This window comes from Thamnophis sirtalis, unplaced genomic scaffold (genome assembly GCF_051295495.1).
Source record: "Thamnophis sirtalis isolate CommonGarterSnake01/CBP01778 unplaced genomic scaffold, rThaSir2_p1.2 scaffold_10, whole genome shotgun sequence".
NCBI lineage: Eukaryota > Metazoa > Chordata > Lepidosauria > Squamata > Natricidae > Thamnophis > Thamnophis sirtalis.
Genome location: NW_028261390.1, coordinates 5,716,548 through 5,739,827, shown reverse-complemented (window position 1 = coordinate 5,739,827; position 23,280 = coordinate 5,716,548). Strand labels below are relative to the sequence as shown.

Genomic DNA, 23,280 nt, shown 5'->3' with positions numbered 1-23,280 from the left:
AGGCATCTTTGGTTTGCGTTAAAACAACTTCAACACACGCAATGTTCTGATGGCACCACAAACGCAGTAGTCATCCTTACCTTTCACAGAGGCACTGAGTTTTATAATTATGAGCATGATAGTGTAGAATAATCATATCCAAGGACCAGTGGTGGGTTTCAAAAACTTTTGGAAGCTCTTCTGTAGGTGTGGCCTGCTTTCCGGGTCCACTGGTGGAACCTCTTCTAACCAGTTCGGTAGATTTGACGAACCGGTTCTACCGAATAGGTGCGAACTGGTAGGAACCCACCTCTGACCCGCAGTCACTAAAATCCAACAGGGTGGCGATATCAGCGGTGGTGAGGTAGCCAGTTTGGGGGCATGTCAGGCCTAGGTTGCTGCTGGTTCTGCGACCCAGGCCTGAATTCCAATAATGGTTCAGCTGAACCAGCCTGAACCGGCTGCAGCCAATCTCTGAAGCTCAGCCTATGCAGTTCAGTTCATTTAAAAAACCCAGATCTTTCTCCTTTAATATAAAAGTTATTGAATGCCGCAGCCTTTTGCTTGTCCACTAAAGTGAAAAGAATCGAATACGGTTGTTGACCTTTTCATCTAAAACAATGCTTTCTTTTCCAGGTTGGCCTTTCGGGAGCATTGCCTGCAAAATGAATGGCACCGTCCAGGGAATCTCCGTTTCTGCTTCTGTCTTCACGTTGGTAGCCATTGCAGTGGACAGGTATGGCTTGGTATAAACCTCCAAAATTTGATAAAGAGAGTACAGAAATCAGTTGTTCTTCTGCTGCTTACAATCAGGGGTGGGCTTCAAAAATTTTAGCAAGGGGTTGCTCTGCCCGGTTGCTGGGTGGGTGTGGCCATGGTGGGCGTGGCCAAGTTAGCCTCCCGCCCCATGGTGGGGGGAGCATTTTCGCCCTCCTTGGGCTCCGGAAGGAAGGAAGGAAGGAGAAAGAAAGAAAGAAAGAAAGAAAGAGGGGGAAGGAGAAAGAAAGAGAAAGAGAGAGATTGGATGGATGGATGGAAGGAAGGAAGGAAGCAAGGAAGGAAAGAAAAAAGAAAGAAAGAAAGAAAGAAAGAAAGAGAAAGAGGGGTGAGGGAGAAAGAAAGAGAAAGAGAGAAATAGGATGGAAGGAAGGAAGCAAGGAAGGAAAGAAAGAAAGAAAGAGAGGGGAGGAAGAAAGAGAATGAGAGAGATTGGATGGATGGATGGATGGAAGGAAGCAAGGAAGGAAAGAAAAAAGAAAGAAAGAAAGAAAGAAAGAGAAAGAGGGGAGGGAGAAAGAAAGAAAGATATCAGATGGATGGATGGAAGGAAGGAGAAAGAAAGAAAGAAAGAAAGGAGGGAGGGAGAAAGAAAGAAAGAGGAGGGAGGAAGAAAGAAAGAGAAAGAGAGAGATTGGATGGATGGATGGATGGATGGATGGAAGGAAGCAAGGAAGGAAAGAAAAAAGAAAGAAAGAAAGAAAGAGAAAGAGGGGTGAGGGAGAAAGAAAGAGAAAGAGAGAGATAGGATGGATGGAAGGAAGCAAGGAAAGAAAGAAAGAAAGAAAGAAAGAAAGAGGGGGGAGGGAGGGAGAAAGAAAGAGAAAGAGAGAGATTGGATGGATGAGTGGATGGAAGGAAGCAAGGAAGGAAAGAAAAAAGAAAGAAAGAAAGAGGGGGGAGGGAGGGAGAAAGAAAGAGAAAGAGAGAGATTGGATGGATGAGTGGATGGAAGGAAGCAAGGAAGGAAAGAAAAAAGAAAGAAAGAAAGAGGGGGGAGGGAGGGAGAAAGAAAGAGAAAGAGAGAAGATTGGATGGATGAGTGGATGGAAGGAAGCAAGGAAGGAAAGAAAAAAGAAAGAAAGAAAGAGGGGGAGGAAGAAAAAGAAAGAAAGAGAAAGAGGAGGAGAAAGAAAGGAGAAAGAGAGGGATCAGATGGATGGATGGATGGAAGGAAGGAAGGAAGGAGAAAGAAAGAGAAAGAAAGAGAAAGAGAGAGATTGGATGGATGGATGGATGGAAGACAGGAAGCAAGGAAGGAAAGAACAAAGAAAGAAAGAAAGAAAGAAAGAGAAAGAGGGGGGAGGGAGAGAAAGAGAGAGATAGAATGGATGTGAGGAAAGAAAGAAAGAAATAGAAAAATTCCTAGACATCAAAGGGCAGGACAAGAAGTAAGATGTGAGATGTTGAGTCCATAGAAACAGTGCAGAGAAGAGCAACAAAGATGATCGAAGACTGGAGGCTAAATCATACAATGAATGGTCGCGTGACCTGGGTATGTCTAGTCTAACAAAGAGAAGAACCAGAAGTGACATATCAGCAGTCTTCCAATCTTTGAGGGGCTGCCACAGAGAAAGGGGGTCCCCCTATTCTCCAAAGCACCTGAGGGCAGGACAAGAAGTCACTGATGGGAACTTCTCAGAGAGGGATCCAAATTCCCGACAGTGGGAATCAGTGAAAGGGCTTCCCTTCAGAAGTTGTGAGTGCTCCATTAGTGGAGGTTTTCAAGAAGAGCTTGGACAGCCATTTGTCTGAAATGGGACAGAGTCTCCTGCCATCGGCGGGACTAGAAGACTTCCAAGGTCCCTTCCAACTCTGTTTTATTCTCTTGGGACTCTGTGATTCTTAGCACCATAAAAACCAATGTTGTGTTGCTGTTGACAACGTGGCTATTCCACAGCGTTGCTCTTTGACGAACTTTAACTATTCCTTCTTCTCCCCCTTGTAGGTTCCGTTCTATCGTTTATCCCTTTAAACCGAAACTTACCGTATGGATAGCACTTATGTTGATAGCCATCATCTGGGTCCTGGCTTTTGTCATCATGTGTCCTTCTGCGGTCATGCTGAAGCTCATAGAAGAGAGGCAATTCCAGGTCATCCTTGGAGAGGACAACCAAACCCGTCCCGTCTACTGGTGCCGGGAAGACTGGCCCAACGAGGACATGAAGAAGATCTACACCACTGTCCTCTTCGCCAACATCTACTTGGCTCCCCTGTCGCTCATCGTCATCATGTACGCTCGGATCGGGATCACGCTCTTCAACACGGTGCTCGCCTCTGGGAAGCAAGGCCACGAGCGTCACTCCGTGTACAAGAAGAAGTTGAAGGTCATCAAGATGCTGATCATCGTAGCTTTGTTGTTCATCCTCTCGTGGTTGCCCCTGTGGACCTTGGCCATGCTGTCCGATTATGCAGAACTGGACGAGATGCAGTACAAGCTCATCAATATCTACGTCTACCCCTTTGCCCATTGGCTGGCCTTCTTCAACAGTAGCGTCAACCCAATCATCTACGGCTACTTCAACGAGAACTTCCGGAGAGGTTTCCAAGCGGCTTTCCGCCTTCAGCTCTGCTCCGGGGAGGCGATCCCTCGGGACATGTATTCTCAACGGGCGCAGAGCAACGCTGTCTTGCCAGCCACGGTGCCCCAGCCGATAGACCACGATCTATCCTCATGTGTCGCCGGGCAGTCCACTCAAAGGGGCAACTGGGCGGATAAGACGCAGGTTCTGGTGATGGAGAATCTAGAACGCGATTCGAACGACAACAGCGCGAAGCAAGACTTGCTTTGAACCTACCTCAGCTGCTGGAGGTGATGACCCCCCAATTCAGGGTTTCTCAACTTTGGCAATTTTTTGGGACGTGTGGACTTCAACTCCCAGAATTCTCCAAGGTGGCTGGAGAATTCTGGGAGGAAGTTCACACATCTTCAAGAAACACTGCCCCCTAATTGGACACCATTAAGGACACCTGTGGAGGAAAAGAAAAAAGAATTGCTGGTGTTTTGGGGATCTTCTAGCTGTATTGAATCATTTCTGTCTCCTACAGGTAGTCCTCAACTTCCGATCATTCATTTAGTGACCATCCGGAGTCACAGCAGCACTGAACAAAGGGACTTACAATCTGTCCTCACACTTTTGACCGTCAGAGCTCTCCCCCCTCTAGAGTCACATGATCAAAATTTGGGCAGTTGGGCACCGATTGCCATTTGTCACCTTCCTAGCTTGTTTCAGACAAGCAAAGTCAACGGTGGAAGCCAAATTCGCTTAACAACCATGTGATTCACTTAACAATCATGCAGTGGGGGGTTACGATTGGTACACTCCGGTACGGGAGTACCGGTTCCTGCCTGGAGCTCTGGGTACTGACCCACTCACCCGCCTGCGCTCCTTACCGGTATTTGAGTTCTTCGCGCTTCCGCACATGTGCACAGAGCGTACGGCGCCTGCGCGATGCTCCACCGAGCAGCTGGAGCATCGCGGAGGCGTCGCAGAGCGTCACAGGAGGTAAGGATGCATGCACGCATTCCTGTGGTGGACGACGGGCCCTGTTACACCGTACCGGTTGCAACAGGATCCGGAACCCGCCACTGCAATCATGGTGTTGTTAAGCACCATCACAAAAGAGCTCACGAAATTGGGCACGGCTCATTTAGCAAATTGCTTTACTTAGCAACAAACATTCCGATTCTAATTGTGGTTGTAAATCGAGGACTACCTGGAGTTGATTTATTTGAATTTTGAGGGAAATTATTTTCCCAAGATCCATAAGAATCTGGAGTGATTGTGTCACACAAACACACACACACACATACACGCACAGTGACACAATCACTCCAGATTCTTATGGATCTTCTCAATCATTAAGGGAGGATAGGTTTTACCTCAAATTCCTTCTCCTTATTTGCTCTTTTAGGTGACTAATACCGTGTTTACCCCAAAATAAGACCAGGTCTTCTATTAATTTTTGTTCCAAACGATGCATTAGAGCTCAGGGGTGAAACCACTTACCTTTGCTATCAGTTCAGTAGCAATGCGAACATGCGACCTTCCACGCATGTGCAGAGCATGCCTGCAAAGGTAAGCAAACAGCGAGGGGTGGGGGTGGGGAATCCGCTGTGCCACGTGATTTAGATTAGATTAGATCAACTATGACGCATGATTTATATTCGCTAGGAATCAGGATTTCCTGCTTTCTAGCTAATATAGGTTTCGCATCATAGCGGATCGTCAGAAAAAAAACGGTAGCGTTTTTGCTACCGGTTCGGGCGAAGCAGTCCGAACCGGTAGCATTTCAGCCCTGTTAGGACTTATTTTGGGGGAAATATGGTACTAAAATGTGTCTGTCTGTCTGACGATTTTAACTGGGGCTTATTTTGGGGGTAGGGTTTATATTATAAGCATCCTGAAAAATCATGCCAGGGAAGTGATGGCTAACCTTTTCCCCATAACGTGGCAAAAGCGGGGGAAGCACAGGGGAGGTGCGCAGGCATGCCCACACCCAGAATACTATGTGCATGACCTCCCACGTGCATGCACGCATGATCCCCTCCACGCATGCATGTGTCACCCCTGCTCTCTCCCCTGCTTTTAGCTTGCAATGGACCTGTTTCTTTCCCTTCCCAGGCTTCAAAAACTTTCTAGGAGCCTGGGGAGGGTGAAAACGGCCTCCTGCACCCCCCCTCCTAAAGTCCTCCGGAGGCTTCAGGAGGCTTCCCTGAAGACTCCCCAGGGCAAAAAAATGGCCCTACGGGCAAACCGAAACTTCAGGAACAAACTTCCGTTTTTCCCGTAGGGCCGTTTTTCGCCTTCCGGAGGCTTCCCTGAAGTCTCTGTAGGGCAAAAAATGGCCCTATGGGCAACCCAGAAGTCCGTCCCCAAACCTCCAATATATGCGTTAGGTGGCTTTTTGCCCTCTGGAGGGTTCAAGGAAGCCTCCGGAGGGCGAAAACCGGGTTCTACCACAAAACCGCGGACGACAAAATTGCGGTCGACAAAAGCGCGTATGTGACATCATCACAGCGCGACGAAAAAGATCGAAAAAGATCAAAAAATGTAAAAATAAAGCTAAAACCTTCCCCTAACCCCCCCAAACCTAACCCTAAACCTAACCCTAAACCTAACCCTAAACCTAAACCTAACCCTTAACGTAACGAAAAACCTAACGCTAACCCTTAACCTAACGCTAAACGTAACACTAACGCTCTAACCCTAACCCTAACCCTTAACCTAACCCTAACCCTAACCCTTAACCTAACCCTTACCTTTATGTGAATCGGCTTGCTGTAATTTAATTTTTATTTCAATTTTTTGATCTTTTTCGTCGCGTTGTGATGACATCACATACACGATTTCGTCGACCGCGCTTTTGTGGAACGCGCTTTTGACGGGTCACGGAAAACCGGCCAAAAATGAAGGCCAAAGTCAGCTGGCCAGCACACGCATGTGCACTGGAGCGGACAGGGCAACGCCTCGCATGCCCTAACAAATGGCACAGGTGGCACACGTGTCATAGGTTTGCCATCATGGTGCTAGGGCCTATTTTCCAGTTGGGTCTTATTTTCGGGGAAACACAGTAACACCCCTCTGAGTATTTTCTTCAATAGTCCAGAATAGCGACCCCCAATCTTTTGGGTACCAGGGAGCAGTTCCGTGGACAGAGTTTTTTCCACGGACCGGAGGGGGTGTTGCTTCGTGTGCCACCTTCATCCCGCGGGTGAGGTTTCGCTTGTTTGCACCGCCTGATTTCTAGCATGCTGTGGCCCAAGTGCCGGTTCATGGACCAGGCGCTGTGGTCTCTTGCTCTAGAATTCCTTTCAGGTTTCTAATGCCTAATGGGATGCAGGTAGAAGTTGAAAAACTTTTTACTGGATAGTTTTAGTTCTCTTAAACTGCCTTCTGGTTGCATTGGGCTGTAACTTCCATCTAAAAGCATCAGAGATCGGGGAGCACATCCTGATGGGAACGGCAGTCCCATGTGCCCAAAGGCAGCATGTTTTATTTGTATATATGTGTACACTTTCACCTTGAAATATAAAATAAGCTTCCATTTGCCTGCTTGCCAACAGACAGTGAAACACTTGCTTGTAAGCATCATAGTGATTTATTTGGATATGTTAGAAAACATGGTAAACCAGAGGAGTGAATTTCAGCCAGCCCCCCCTCTCTTTCTCACCCTGTTCTGACCTAGGCTTCCCCCCCAAAAGCACGAAGCAGATTCCTGGTCCTGACAAAACCCCTTTTATGAAACGGATGTGAATTCCTCTCAATCGCATTCAGCCAAGGCTTTGGCAAACAGTCATTCAAAGGTGGATTTATGACCACAGACCTTATCTAGCTTGGAAAGCCGCCATGTAAATATTTTCCAAATGAGATGCTTTGCAAGGAAAGACTAGGCACAGAGTCTCTGAGATTCACGGACAGATCTTCACACTCCTGAAACGAACTATTTTTTTTTCCTGCAAAAGCCCACTCCCCTTTCGCTCCTTTTTTATTTCCTCTGGGAGGGGCCATTCACCGTCCCCCTGTGGCTTTACTCCCAACTCGACCTTGATTTCTTAGCTGTTCTTTTCTTCTGGCAGCTCTGCGCATGCGCACACTGGGAACAGGCTCCAGCTGTTCCTCTGCCTCACTGCTGTCTAGCTCCGAAGGCAGCTGAGAACTGCCAGACGGCCTCGGCCCCGTCTCTGCCTCCAACACAGAGCCCTCATCTGAGCCTTCCCCAGACTCCAGGACTGGCCTATGTTCCTTCCCAACCTCCTCATTGTCCAACTTTGCTGCCAACTCTGTTGGTGGGCCACAACACATCTCAGGACGATTCTTGTGGAGAAAATAAGAAGAGGAAAAGGTTACTAGGGAGGTTTATTAGGAAAGGGCATTCATATCAGGGAAAGAATATTAGGATGATAAAACATACAATAAATGGCTGCAGGAGCTGTTTATTCTCCAAAGCTCCTGAGGGTAGGACAAGAAGCAACAGGTGGAAATTAATCAAGGAGAGAAGCAACCTAGAACTAAGGAGAAATTCTCGGACAGTGAGAACAATTCATCGGTGAACTCCAGAAGTTGTGGATGCTCCATCACTGGAGGTTTTTAAGAAGAGACTGGACAACCATTTGCGCAAAATGGTATCGGGCTGGGATGGCGAACCTCTGGCACGCATGCCAGAGGTTGCACACAGAGCTCTCTCTGTCGGAGCACACAACGTCGCCAGCCGTTCTTCTGGTTTCCAGCGCACATCTCCGCGGCTGTTGGATTAGAAAACAGATGAACAGAGTTGAAAGGGACCATGTAGGTCATCTAGCCCAGTGATGGCTAATCTTTTCCAGACTTGAGTGGCCAAAGTGTGCATACGCACGCAAATGCACACGTTTGTGCCCGAACCCCCAAAACGCAATGCACATGTGGTCCCCACGCAGGCGCCCTGCCTCCTGCACACCTCCTTCTCCGTGCATATGCATGCCCTCTGCATGTGCCCCACTCCGCTGTGCATGCGTGTGAGCCCCCTCCCCCCGCAGGTACGCATGTGTGGCAGAACTGAGAGGATGCTACACCATTTCTGACAAATGGCAGTCCAGTCTCTTCTTGGAAAGCTTCCAGTGATGAAGCTCCCACAACTTCCAAAGGCAACTTCTGTTCCACTGGTTGATTGCTCTCACTCTCAGAAAATTTATCCTGATTTCTAGGTTGAATCTCTCCTTGGTCAGTTTCCTTCTCTGGCCTTTAGGTGCTTTGGAAAATAGCTTGACCCCCCTCCTCTCTGTACTCTTTCTAGAGTCTCCACATCTTTTTTATAGTGTGGTGACCAAAACTGGATGCAGTGTACTAAGTGTGGCCTTACTAAGGCTTTATAGAGTGGTATTAGTACCTCCCTTGATCTTGATTGTATCCCTCTGCTAATGCAATTTAGGAATGCATTGGTTTTTTTGACTGCCACCATGTTGGTTCATATTTAATTGGTTGTCCACTGAGACTCCAAGATCCCTCTTGCAGTCACTTCTATTAAGCCTGGTCTCACCCAGTCTACTTCCAAGGTCCTTTCCAACTCTTCTTTTATTCTGGGGTTATATTTCCTTCTGCTTCACACTACAATTGGCAAGGTGGGCGAAAATAATTAGAATCAGGTTGGGTGGGAGCAACGGACACATCCTAATCATGGGTTTCACCACAAACCCAGTTTCCTGAGTAGCAAATGAAACATCTTCCAGCATGTTGTCCTTTTTGGGACTGTACAGTTCTGAGCCATTCCGGAGTATGACAACACAACACGTACAATAAATAAATAAATTGCTTGCAATCGGTTGGTCTTTCTTAATTTGCTTCTGGACGGGTTGGCAGAAAAAAGTAGATTTTTTTACCCCAGTGAATAACTCTTCATCGGCTGTCTTTACTGAGGCTCTCTTATCTCTTGAGGGTGTATTTAAAAAGGACACGAATTCATCAGGAGGACAACCGCGCCATTTTAAAATTATTAAATTTAACTTGGTTAAACAAGAACCAATGTTCTTACAGTAAGACTGTCATACAATCCATACAATAAGATTAAGCACGATTAAACTTTGTCTATAATGCAAAACATGCGGTAAAGTTAAATGCTATTAGCTGGGATGGGATTCAGCCGGTTTGAACCAGATTTTAATTTTGCATCTAGTTCACCCACCCAGTTGTTGCAAGGACCGGCTACCCAGGATATATTTAATATGACATGTTCGAACAGCAGGGAGGGATTATCTTCACATAACGTTGGAAAAATGGGGAAAACACCGCGGGATGAAGAGATAATTAAGAAGATACTAGACTATGCAGAAATGGAGCGATGGAAAATTAAACAGAAGACACAGAATACTATCAGACAAGGAATTTATTTTATCAGCGGTTGGGGAAAAGGGGTAGAGATTAAGAATGGAATCAGTATTGTTAAGCAAATTAAATACCCAAACAACACGATGTTTATTAAGCACTAAGAAATATAATTAACAAAAAAAATCAATAAAATATTGGAAAGTGGCCTGTTTGGCATTGTAAAAAATGATATATATACATACACATATATACATATACTTAAAGTCACAACCCCTGGTATGCCCAAGTGTGGGAGGAAGGTCACACTTCCACTCTCTGTCATTAGGCTCGTCACATATACATACATACATACATACATACATACATACATACATACATACATACATATACACAGTACATATACATATACATACACATACACATACACATACACATACATATACGTACATATATATACATATACATACATACATACATACATACATATACACATACACATACACATACACATATACATATAGCAGTAGACTTAGCAGTAGACTTATATACCGCTTCATAGGCCTATCAGGCCTCTCTAAGCGGTTTACAGAGAGTCAGCATATTGCCCCCAACAATCTGGGTCCTCATTTTACCCACCTCGGAAGGATGGAAGGCTGAGTCAACCCTGAGCCGGTGAGATTTGAACCGCTGACCTGCTGATCTAGCAGTAGCCTGCAGTGCTGCATTTTAACCACTGCGCCACCTTGGCTCTTTGTGGTGGCTCAATGGCTAAGATGGTGAGCTTGTCGATCAGAAGGCTGGCAGTTCAGCAGTTTGAATCCCTAGCGCCACATAACGGAGTGAGCTCCCGTGACTTGTCCCAGCTTCTGCCAACCTAGCAGTTCGAAAGCATGTAAAAAATGCAAGTGAAAAATAGGAATCACCTTTGGTGGGAAGGTAACAGCGTTCCGTGCGCCTTCAGCATTGAGTCATGCTGGCCAAATGACCACGGAGACGTCTTCGGACAGTGCTGGCTCTTCGGCTTTGAAACAGAGATGAGCACCGCCCCCTAGAGTTGGGAACGAATAGCAGGCATGTACGGGGGAATCTTTATCTTTACCTACACACACACACACACCAGTAGTGGGTTTCAAAAATTGTTCGAACCTACTCTGTGGGTGTGGCCTCCTTTGTGGGAGTGGCTTGCTGCCCATGTGACTGGATGGGAGTGGCTTGCCGCCCATGTGACCGGATATGAAGATGCCGACGACACTTGTCAGAACCACCTTAAATTACCTCACACACAGCACTGGCATGCATAAGAATAGGATGTCAACTTGTTTTTTAAAAGGCATCTTTGGTTTGCGTTAAAACAACTTCAACACACGCAATGTTCTGATTGCACCGCAAACGCAGTAGTCATCCTTACCTTTCACAGAGGCACTGAGTTTTATAAATATGAGCATGATAGTGTAGAATAATCATATCCAAGGACCAGTGGTGGGTTTCAAAAAAGTTTGGAACCTCTTCTGTAGGTGTGGCCTGCTTTCCGGGTCCACTGGTGGAACCTCTTCTAACCGGTTCGGTAGATTTGACAAATCGGTTCTGCCGAATAGGTGCAAACTGGTAGGAACCCACCTCTCCCCCCCCCTCTCTCTCACACACACGGGAATGAGATTTCTCCAGTGAAATAGCATAGGGATCACTAAGTTAGAACCTACATGCATTCTTTCAAAATGCCGGTTGTTGGGCACACAAAATAGAGAATTAGCAAGCGCTGATCTTTTGGCACAGTTTTCTTGGCTTGAGATGAAAGCAGGCAACCGGGTAGATAAATCTTCCCCTTTTATCCCAACCTGTAATTTTCATGCCCTGCAAAGCCAGCCTACTAGGTTCTTTCGAAGAGCCAGGCTTATTAAAATGATTGCAAGCTGGCTTCATTTGCGGTGGCAATGCACCTCGATGGAAGAGATGGGGAAGACAAAAGCGTTGAAAACAAAACTCTCCGAGAGCCAGAGCCTCATTTAATCTCTTTTGCTTTTCAAGTCTGAAGCTACAAATAGCTGCTTCATTATCCGCTCACCTCCTGCAGAAAGCAACAGTGTTAAATATCATCGCCAGACTTGGGAGTCCATTTCTGGAGGTGGTTAATCTACCGGGACGTCATTATCAATAGCTCCAGAAGTAGATCTAGCCGGCATTCATCTTGGTCAACCCACCAGTCAAATGAGCAATTTGCATTTTCATGAGCCTTCTGCCTGGGTAAATTACCAATGGTGCATTGTATCTCATTGCTGGGTTTAGCTTTTCTGAATCAGCACATGATGAGGATTGTTATACCTTCCTGGTTTTGTGTTGATGTGCTTCTCACTTACATCTGGCTCCCTGTTCTGACTGAGGCTTCCCGAGAGCATGAAGCAAACTCCTTGTCCCGACAAAAAAACCTTTTATTAATTGACTGTGAATTCTGCTCATTCACATCCAGCAAAGTCTTTCAAGGGAGGATTTACAGTCACAGACCTTATCTGGCTTGGAGAGCTGCCAGGCCGATATCTGTAGAACTTGGCAAGGAGTCTTGGAGAGTCACGAACCAATGAAGCAAATGAATTGTCTCCTGCAAACTCCACTCCCCTTTTGCTCCGCTTTTATTTCCTCTAGGAGGGGCTATTCACCGTCCACTTGTGGCCTTACTCCCAAGTCGACCCCTGTTCTTTAGTTCTTCCCTTCGTCTGGCAACTCTGTGCATGCGCACACTGGGAACAGGCTCCAGCTGTTCTTCTGCCTCACTGATGTCTGACTCCAAACATACCGCCCTGGCCCCCTCTCTGCCTCCGACACAGAGCCCTCATCAGAGCCTTCCCAGACTCCAGGACTGGCCCATGTTACTCCCCAACCTCCTCACTGTCCGAATCTTCTGCCAGCTCTGCTGGCCGCTGGCAGGCCACAACGCTCTGTGGCTTTTCTCAGGTGTATCTTGTTTTTTAATAAATCTGTTGCTTCGGCAGAATTTCTTTAAAAAAAAGAAAGAATTGAAACTATGAAAAAGAAAAGGAGAGAGAAATAACTCTTGGAAGAAGGATGCTGCATGGAAATTGTCCTCTCTAAATTTCCACTACCGGCTTACCAGAACCGGTCAGGACCGGCTGAATGCCACCTCTGATCCAGTTGTTCTTGTATTGTGCTCATCACACGATAATAGGGGACATCAGAATGGTACGTTCAAAACTTCTCCGTGCTGCCTTCACAACCACGAGGGCCAAATATGGTTCTAGGCTCCTGAGTGGGTAGGATTGTGTGGAGTGGAGAGACTAGGCTAAACTACACACAAACTAGTCTCTTGCTTATTTTTTTTTTAAGTAATGCTAAAGTGGAAGGCGGCGTAGGGAAGAAATGTCTATCTGAGTTCAATTCAGTGGTGGGATTCAGCCGGTTCGCACCTATTCGGGAGAACCGGTTGGTAACTTTCTAAGCAGTTTGGAGAACCGATTGTTGGAAGAAATCTCCTTTTGTTTCTTTCCACTTTACAGGGCTAATCCTGTAAGGAAGGCAAGAAGGAAACATTCTGGTGGTGTTTCTAGCCTCATCTTTATTGCCCTGCTTACAGAAACTGCCTCTCCGGTTAACCCTGATTACATTGTAACAGCTAAGGCGAATCGCCCATCGGCCTGAGTGACCTTGAGTTGGCCACGCCCACCCAGTCACATGACCACCGAGCCCCACCCACCCAGATGGTCATTGGGGCAGAGAACTGGTTGTTAAATTATTTGAATCTCACCACTGGTTCAATTCCAAGTGGGGAGAAAGACACTGGAAACAAGGAAGCTGTTTTGGAAAGATGGTTTAATGGTGGACAGGACCACATGGTTTGAAGTCCTGGGCAAAAGAAAAAAGAAGGAGATAGATTTATACCCTTTCTTGAGCCCCGTCTTGGAGCTTCCTGTTCCTGTGTAAGAAATGTACCCTGATTGGTTGTCAGACTCCCATGGGGCCATGCAGGGCAACTCTGTAGAATGTTCTGAGTCCCAGGCTTGGTTGAGCCTTGCTGGGTGATGTAATCTTCCCAGGAGCCATGTGGAGAGATGGGTAGAGGGCTAATCCTATCATGTCCTGAGGGCCAGGTCTTAATCCCATCACCCTGGAGCTGAAGGGGGCAGGGGCAGGAAGCTGCTTTGTCTTTAAAAACATGTTTCTCCTTTTCTCATCCAGGAAAGTATAATATTCTTCCTTTTAAAATATTTCCTAGAATATTTCATTCTTCTAGGAGAGGAGTGGGTGCTAACTTCCTATAATGGGAAGCGGAATACTAAAGTGGAAGATGGGAAGATGGAGACCACCTTGAAGGCCAAATATGGTTCTTGGCTCTTGAGTGGGTAGAGTTGGGAAACTAAACTACACACAAAGTGGATTCGTGATTATATTTTTTTAGTAATACTATCGTGATAGGGATTCAACTAGATTTGTGACTCGGGTGCACAAAGCAATAAATAAACATTATGTATTTATTGTATCATTTTGTCGATTTTTTTCTTTTGCCCTCTTGCAGTTACAACTGGCAAGATGGAAAAGTAATATCAGTGGAGGTAATAAATAAGGAATACATTAAAATAAAAATGAACACCATCTGAACAAAAGAGAATCATCTTTGGAGGAAATGCTTTCATGTTGGCCGTGTTGTTGTGTGTTCCTACAAAATACACACACACACACAAACACACACAAACACACACAAACACACGTTTTTGCTGATAAATAAATGAAGAGAGACTAGTATAGATCTATTTCAAGCTATTTAGCTCTCATCAGTTAGCTAGACACACAGACACACAAAAGCTGGATACCAATGCTTCGCTATGAAACTATGTGATCGGGATTGATACCTAAAGCTTAACAATTAATGTAGAATGTGCAACTCCTTAACATTAGCGCGTGTTAAAGAGGGCAAATGGCAGTTGGAACAGAGTTCTGTTTAGGTGGGGAGGGAGAGTAGAATGTCTAAACTCCTAGCCCGCAGGCCGGATGAGTCATATGCTGGCTATGCCCACGCCTGGTCTAGTGAAAGGGTAGCATCAGAGTGTGTTAATATAAGGCAACTGGCAGTTGGAACAAAGTTCTGTTTAGGTGGGGAGGGAGAGTAGAATTTCTAAATTCCCAGCCGGCAGGCCAGATGAGTCACATGCTGGCTATGCCCACACCTGGTCTAGTGAAAGGGTAGCATCAGAGCATGTTAATATAAGGCAACTGGCAGTTGGAACAGAGTTCCTTTCAGGTGGGGAGGGGGAGTAGAATGTCTAACTCCTTAGCATTGACACGTGTTAATATAATACTGTATAAGAAATACTGATAATTTGATGGTCATTTCGAAAAATCCTTTCTTAGCGAGCACCTAGAAGCCAGGAACATACGTGATGAATTTCAAATTTGTAGGCTTTACAGTTCTGGAGATTTCATGATGAGTGAGTTGGTTTTTATATAGAGAGATTTTAAAATCTAGATGTCAAAACCTTTCCAGCATTGTTATTATCTAGCATAGTAAGACTCCCCTTAGTGTAACAAATAACCATAATTTAAGAGATACATCCAACGGAAACATTTGCAGGTGCTCAGATTTTCACCCAAACAATGAAAGCAGGGTTGTGATTCCATGTGCACACAAAAGGGGAGTCAGTCAGAATAAATTTATAATTTGCCCAGCGGTGAAATTCCTCGGGGATCCTTCAGAAGCCGAGGATTCTTGCTTAATCAGACGAAAACACTATGCCGTAGGGGAAAATGCTGTGCAAAAAAATCAAATGCAGGTAGTCCTTTACTTACAACTATTTGTTGTAAGCCAAGGACTTCAACATTACAGTAGCACTGAAAATAGGAAGTTATTTCAAATGGTAACCATACAAAGAAGCAAACCCAGAAAACTTAATTGGCACCATGTAAACCAGTGGTGAGATTCATTTTTTTTTTTTTTACTATCGGTTCTGTGATCGTGGCTTGATGGGTGTGGCATGGCTTGGTGGGCATGGCTTGGTGGGGAAGGGTACTGGCAGGGGAAGGATACTGCAAAATCTCCATTCCCTCCCCACTCCAGGGGAAGGATACTGCAAAATCGCCATTCCCTCCCCACTCCAGGGGAAGGATACTGCAAAATCTCCATTCCCTCCCCACTCCAGGGGAAGGATACTGCAAAATCTCCATTCCCTCCCCACTCCAGGGAAGAATACTGCAAAATCTCCATTCCCTTCCCACTCCAGGGAAGGATACTGCAAAATCTTTATTCCCTTCCCATTCCAGGGAAAGGATACTGCAAAATCTCAATTCCCTCCCCACTCCAGAGGAAGGATAATGCAAGTTCTCCATTCCCTTCCCACTCCAAGGGAAGGATACTGCAAAATCTCCATTCCCTCCCCACTCAAGAGGAAGTATAATGCAAAATCTCCATTCCCTTCCCATTCCAGGGGAAGGATACTGCAAAATCTCTATTCCCTCCCCACTCCAGGGAAAGGATAATGAAAAATCTCCATTCCCTTCCCACTCCAAGGGAAGGATACTGCAAAATCTCCATTGCCTCACCACTCTGGGGGAAGGATAGTGCAAAATCCCCATTCCCTCCCGATTAGCTGGGACTCGAGAGGCAGAGAATAGATGGGGAATGGGGGCAGAGGGGGTATTTACCGGTTCTCCGAACTACTCAAAATGTCCGCTACCAATTCTCTAGAACTGGTCAAAACCTGCTGAATCCCACCTCTGATGTGAACCTAATTATAACGCTCACAATTCAAACGAAGAGACTCAATCCACATTGCTTGATTTAATCAACCCCTTCGCCACATACCCACGTCCATCAAGTGTCAGATGTTAGAAGCAACATGTCCTTCAAACCCACACCAAGAACCAGTTTCCCTATAAATCAATCTCTCTAGGCCACATTTCCCTTGTAGCTACCCCAACATGCAAACATGTATTTGGTTTTGGAAAGAAATAAATCCCCATTCCTCACAATGTGTCTGGATTTCATAGAGGTGGCGCTCTCAACTCACAATCAGGAGGCTGTGAGTTCAATCCTAGGTAGAGGCAGATGGACTAGATGACCTGCAAGGTCCCTTCGAACTCCGTTAATCTGTTATAAAGATTTGCTCCTGTGCTGAGGTCGGGACACCAAATTATTCTTCTGACAGTGGTCAAGAAATGATTGTAAGGGGAGGATGACCTATAATTTTCTAGAGCATGGGAGCATATCCTTATGCCTGGATTTAACATTTTATGTGAGACCTCAGAGAGAATAGAATAACAGAGTTGGAAGGGACCTTGGAGGTCTTCTAGTCCAGCCCGCTGCTTGGCAGGAAACCCTACACCACTTCAGACAAATGTTTATCCAACATCTTCTTAAAAACTTCCAGTGATGGAGCATTCACAACTTCTGGAGGCAACTTCTGTTCCACTGATTAATTGTTCTAACTGTCAAGAAATTTCTCCTCAGTTCTAAGTTGCTTCTCTCCTTGATTAGTTTCCACCCATTGCTTCTTGTTCTACCCTCAGGTGCTTTGGAGAATAGTTTGACTCCCTCTTCTTTGTGGCAACCCCTGAGATATTGGAACACTGCTATCATGTCTCCCCTGGTCCTTTTCATTAAACTAGATATACCCAGTTCCTGCAACCATTCTTAATATGTTTTAGGACAATCTTTATTTTAGGACAACCTTTTAAATATGAGCCAGCCATGTGCAGCAGCAGCTGCCAGAAGAGCCAACACAGTTCTAGGCTGCATCAACAGAGGGAGAGAATCAAGATCACGTGAAGTGTTGATACCACTTTATAATCCCTTGGAAAGGCCACACTTGGAATCCTGCATCCAGTTTTGGTCGCCACGATGTAAAAAAGATGTTGAGACTCTAGAAAGAGTGCAGAGAAGAGCAACCAGGATGATTAGGGGACTGGAGGCTAAAACATATGAAGAACGGTTGCAGGAACTGGGTATGTCTAGTTTAATGAAAAGAAGGACCAGGTGAGACAGGATAGCAGTCTTCCAATATTTGAGGGGCTGCCATAGGGAAGAGGGGGGGGGGGTCAACCTATTTCCCAAGGCATCCAAAGGCCAGAGAAGGAAGAATGGATGGAAACTGACCAAGGAGAGATTCAACCTAGAAATAAGGAGAAATTTTTGGAGAGTGAGAACAATCAACCAATGGTACAGAAGTTGCCTTCAGAAGTTGTGGGAGCTTCAAAGGTTGGGAACCACTGGTGGGAACCACTGATTGGGGGGAGGGGGTTGGACTAGATGACCTACAAGGTCTTCCAACTCTGTTAATCTGTTTACAGATTACTAATCAAGGAGAGAACCAATCTAGAATGAAGGAGAAATTTCCTGATAGAGCAATCGGTGGATCAGCTTGCCTCCAGAAGTTGGGGGTGGAAGTTTCTAAGAAGGGACTGGATATCCATCTGTCTGGAATGGTATAGGTGCTCCTGCTTGAGTAGGGGGTTGGACTAGAAGACCTCCGAGGTCCTCTTTTAACTCTGTTATTCTGTTATCTTGACTTGGAAGATTGAGAGAGTGGTTTACATCCGTTTACAGTAAAATGGTACTTAGCATGGATGTTTCTGCTTCCTGGCTATTTGTCATTCTGCCTTAATGAACAATTGCACATTTGCATAACGATCCAAGAGAGACTGTAAAGCGGCGTCAACTTTCTGCATGATAAATGTTCCGGGCAAGAATCATAATCTTTCTAATTCTCATTACTGGAAATCCTTTAGCCCGGCTCTCATGTTCATTTGCATATGTGCGGCTTTCAAGACTTAACGTTCAAACCGATTGCGGGCTGTATAAACAAAGACGAAGATTTTGCAAGAGCGGCTATTACTCGCGGTGATAAATTTTGGCTGCAGTTGGATTGCAAAAATAAAGTCATTCAAACTTCATCACATCTTTCACTTATTATTGAGCCTGGTTGCTGGAGGAGATTAAGTGTGTCACACATTCACATCCCAACTTCATTCTTCTGATGTCTGGGGGTTTGGATGAGATTTCCTAAAGAATTTGCATCTCTCCCGGGACGTTAGAATGAAATAGTTTGCAGCAATATTAAAAGGAGGCCTTTAATTGTCCAATGTGAATGGTGGCAGGAAATTCACGCTTACAGGTAATTGATTTTAGGCGATCAGAAAATGAAGACAAGACTCCACAGAGTTAGATGATGAGGAGAAGAGTAAAAAAGACATGGGATTTTCCAATCCAAGGAAGAGTTGAGAACTATTGCCTGGGGACTAAATGACTTAGATCAGTGGTTTTCAACATATGTTTTGTGGACCACTGAGGGGCCATGATGTTGTCATGGGACAGGGGTATCAAACTCAAGGCCCGCGGGTCAAATCCGGCCCACAGGGTGTTTAGAACTGGCCCACGAAAAGTGAAACAGTGAAGGACTGGCCCGCGGTGCCTCTACTAGCAAAAATGGGGCTCGGAAGGTGATGCTGGAATTGCACTCAGGACTCCAAAGGCTTGCAATGAACCAGCTGTTTCCAGGGGTGGGATTCAGCTGGTTTGCACCAGTTCAGGTAAACCGGATACTAATTTTACATCTGGTTTACCGAACCTGTTGTTGGAAGGACTGGCTGGCCTCGCCCACCCCACCCTTCCCAGGAGTCTCCACCCAGCCCATTCATCATGCCAGGTAAGTGTGGGGCCTGCACAGAAGATCTGGGAGGGTGGAAAACAGGCCTTCCGGAAGTTTGGAAGTCTGGAAACGGGCTTGTTTCCAGCCACCTGAGGGCCTCCAGAGCCCGGGGTGGCTGTTTTCACCCTCCTGGACACTTGAGGAACGCTTCCGGAGCCTGGGGAGCAGAGGTGGTATTCAGCCAGTTCTGACAAGTTCTAGAGAACCAGTAGCAGAAATTTTGAGTAGTTCAGAGAACTGGCAAATAGGCTGGCCACGCCCCTGCTGTCTCCCAGCCTCCCAGCTGATCTTCTTTTGTTGCCCTGAACAGGAGAACGGAGCTGGAAAGCAGGTTAGTGGGATGGGGAGGGAATGGGGATTTTGCAGTATCCTCCCGATGCCGCACTCACAAAGCCACACCCACAGAACCGGTAGTAAAAATTTTTGAATCCTACCACTGCTGGGGGGGGGGGGAACACACACACACACACACACATACACACTGTGGTGCAGGAGGCTGAGTAGGCCACACCCACTCAGCAACCGATGATGATGAGCCAAGGTGGTGCAGTGGTTAAATGCAGCACTGCAGGCTACTTCAGCTGACTGCAGTGCTGCTGTTCAAATCTCACCGGCTCAGGGTTGACTCAGCCTTCCATCCTTCCGAGGTGGGTAAAATGAGGACCAGGATTGTTGTTGGGGGCAATATGCTGACTCTGTAAACCGCTTAGAGAGGGCTGAAAGCCCTATGAAGCGGTATATAAGTCTAACTGCTATTGCTATTGCTAACCGGGCAGGGAACTGGTTGCTAAAAATTTTCAATCCCACCCCTGGCTGTTTCCCTATTCTCAAGACGGATGTTTATTCCATTTGCTTTGAGAAGAACCTCATTTGAATGTTTTGGACTGGCTTCAATCCTCTTATTGTAACTAACATTACAATGATTATCATCTGACCTTCAAGCTCGCTTCCAGTTTTGTTATTCTATGTTCTAATAAAATGTTGAAAGTGAAGAGAAGTTTCAAGAAAACAGAACGAACAAGGAATGTAGGATGTATGACGAAAGTCCTATTTATGCATAAAGAGAGTGATTTCAGCTTTTCCTGAAAGCAAAATGATATTTTCTTTACCCCTGGCATGAATCCATTTCTTTCTTTCTTTCTTCCATCAGCCACTCATATTGGCTGCCAGGGTGAGATCTGTCACATTAAATAAACATTTGTCTCTTGATGAATATACAGCACGAGGCCAGGATATTTTTAAGGCTCGCTTTACTTTACATTGCAATTATTTGTTCTGGGGTAGGAAGCGCACAAAGCCCAGCCTCAGACCAGATCAGCAGTACCATATTTCCCCAAATATAAGACTCTGTTCTTATTTTTATTTTATTATTTGCCACCAAAAAAGGCACCAGGTCTTATTTTCAGGGGGGGATCAGAGGTGGTATTCAGCAGGTTCTGACCATTTCTGGAGAACTGGTAGCGGAAAGTTAGAGTAGTTCGGAGAACCAGTAAATATCACCTCTGATTGGCCCCGCCCCCATCTATTCTCCGCCTCCCAAGTCCCAGCTGATCTGGAGGGAATGGGGATTTTGCAGTATCCTTCCCTAGGAGTGGGGAGGGAATGGAGATTTTACAATATCCCTCCCCTGGAGTGGGGAGGGAATTGAGATTTTGCAGTATCCTTCCCCTGGAGTGGGCAGGGAATGGAGATTTTGCAGTATTCTTCCCCTGGAGTGGGGAGGGAATGGGGATTTTGCAGTATCCTTCCCCTGGAGTGGGGAGGGAATGGAGATTTTGCAGTATTCTTCCCCTGGAGTGGGCAGGGAATGGGGATTTTGCAGTATTCTTCCCCTGGAGTGGGGAGGGAATAGAGATTTTGCAGTATCCTTCCCCTGGAGTGGGCAGGGAATGGAGATTTTGCAGTAACCTTCCCCTGGAGTGGGGAGGGAATGGGGATTTTGCATTATTCTTCCCCTGGAGTGGGCAGGGAATGGAGATTTTGCAGTAACCTTCCCCTGGAGTAGGCAGGGAATGGAGATTTTGCAGTAACCTTCTCCTGGAGTGGGGAGTGAATGGGGATTTTGCAGTATCCTTCCCCTGGAGTGGGGAGGGAATGGGGATTTTGCAGTATCCTTCCCCTGGAGTGGGGAGGGAATGGAGATTTTGCAGTATTCTTCCCCTGGAGTGGGCAGGGAATGGGGATTTTGCAGTATTCTTCCCCTGGAGTGGGGAGGGAATAGAGATTTTGCAGTATCCTTCCCCTGGAGTGGGCAGGGAATGGAGATTTTGCAGTAACCTTCCCCTGGAGTGGGGAGGGAATGGGGATTTTGCATTATTCTTCCCCTGGAGTGGGCAGGGAATGGAGATTTTGCAGTAACCTTCTCCTGGAGTGGGGAGTGAATGGGGATTTTGCAGTATTCTTCCCCTGGAGTGGGGAGGGAATAGAGATTTTCCCTAGAAGTATGGCAGTGAAGTGAAGTGAACTATTGTAAATCAGGATTTTCTGTAAGATAGGATTAAGTAAACCCAAAGCAGAGACATCACCCTGGCAACAAAAGTGCGTATAGTCAAGGCTATGGTCTTCCCAGTTGCAACGGATGACTGTGAAGGTTGGACCTTAAGGAAGGCTGAGCGCCAAAGAATGGAGGCCTTTGAACTCTGGTGCTGGAGAAGACTCCTGCATTGAGTCCCTTGGACTGCAAGGCAATCAAACCGGTCAGTCCTAGAGGAGATCAACTCTGACTGCTCTTTAGAAGGCCAGATCCTGAAGAGGAAACTCAAATCCTTTGGCCACCTAATGAGAAGGCAGGACTCCCTGGAGAAGAGCCTCATGCTGGGAAAGATTGAGGGCAAAAGAAGAAGGGGAAGGCAGAGAAGGAGGTGGCTGGATGGAGTCACCGAAGCAGTCGGCGTGAGCTTCAATGGACTCCAGAGGATGGTAGAGGACAGGAAGGCCTAGAGGAACGTTGTCCATGGGCCTGGAATGGGTCAGACACAACTTTGCAACTAACAACAACAAACACCCAATAAGAGAATTGTTTTTCCATAATTAGGTCAGCCGTCTTGAATTTGAACTCTATGAGAACTTCATTGGGCCCTATTTCTACTCATCTTCCAGAAGTTTCTGAAAATGGAATTCCCTTCCAGATGGGACCAATATCAGATTCTCTCTGGGGTATAAGTTTGGCTACTTTGGACGCTAGATGTTGCTATTTTTAATTTCATTTTTTATTGTTTCCCCCAAGTTGTGAGCTACCTAGAGCCTTTAGATGATTGTGGTGGGCCTTACATCATCTTCTTTTAATGATCCCCATAATCCCTTGTGGGGTGGAATCTGAGCAATTGAACGGAGCTGAGTGTTTAGTGGCCAGATGCCTTTCCTGTTGCCGATACGGAGTTTTGTTCAGCAGAGATATTCTTATTGTGCCCAGAGAGAGAAATATCTGCCTCTACCGAGGATTGAACTCACTGCCGCCTGATTCTGAGGTGAGAGCTCCACTCTAGATATGGTGGGCTGCACATGTGATTGATTCATTCATTAATTTTAAATTTGCTCAATCAATTAAATGTAGAAAGGGATGTCGAAAGTAATTGCTGTGCTGTGGGGGGGGGGGGGGGGGAAAACATGAATAGAACACTTCTCCCACTCAGGTTTAATTAAAATAATTGCAACTCAGCTGTATTGCTTGCCTTTCAAAAGCTTTATGGTTCATTAAAATCTCTCTCTTTCTCTCTCTCTCTCTCTCTCTCTCTCTCTCTCTCTCTCTCTCTCTCTCTCTCTCTCTCTCTCTATCTATCTATCTATCTATCTATCTATCTATCTATCTATCTATCATCTATTTCTCCCACTCTAGCCTTGATTACTTTCCTAAGATTGTCTTACAATTGAAAAGAAGTAATTAATTCTAAAAGTGATCTTTCTAAAAGGAAATGCGTATTTAAAGTATCAGCAGGCACAATTATGCCAACTTCCACTTCTCAGACGTAGAAATGTATTATTTTGAAATAAAATGGATTTTTTTTTTTAAAAAAGGATTGTTATAAAAGTTTAGTCACATCCTAGACACATTTTCAACCTTTCACCCACCCACTCCAGTG

General features: G+C 45.8%; 1 protein-coding gene across 1 annotated transcript in view; it reads left to right on the top strand.

The window, feature by feature from the left end:
* NPFFR2 (neuropeptide FF receptor 2) overlaps window positions 1-3,548 on the top strand; it is a 6,899-nt gene extending 3,351 nt beyond the window's left edge. The window contains exons 2-3 of the mRNA XM_087723881.1: window positions 616-715; window positions 2,705-3,548. Of these exons, the coding sequence (XP_087580007.1) occupies window positions 616-715; window positions 2,705-3,548 (944 nt within the window). The remainder of the gene's footprint in view (window positions 1-615; window positions 716-2,704) is intronic.
* Window positions 3,549-23,280: the final 19,732 nt, after the last annotated feature.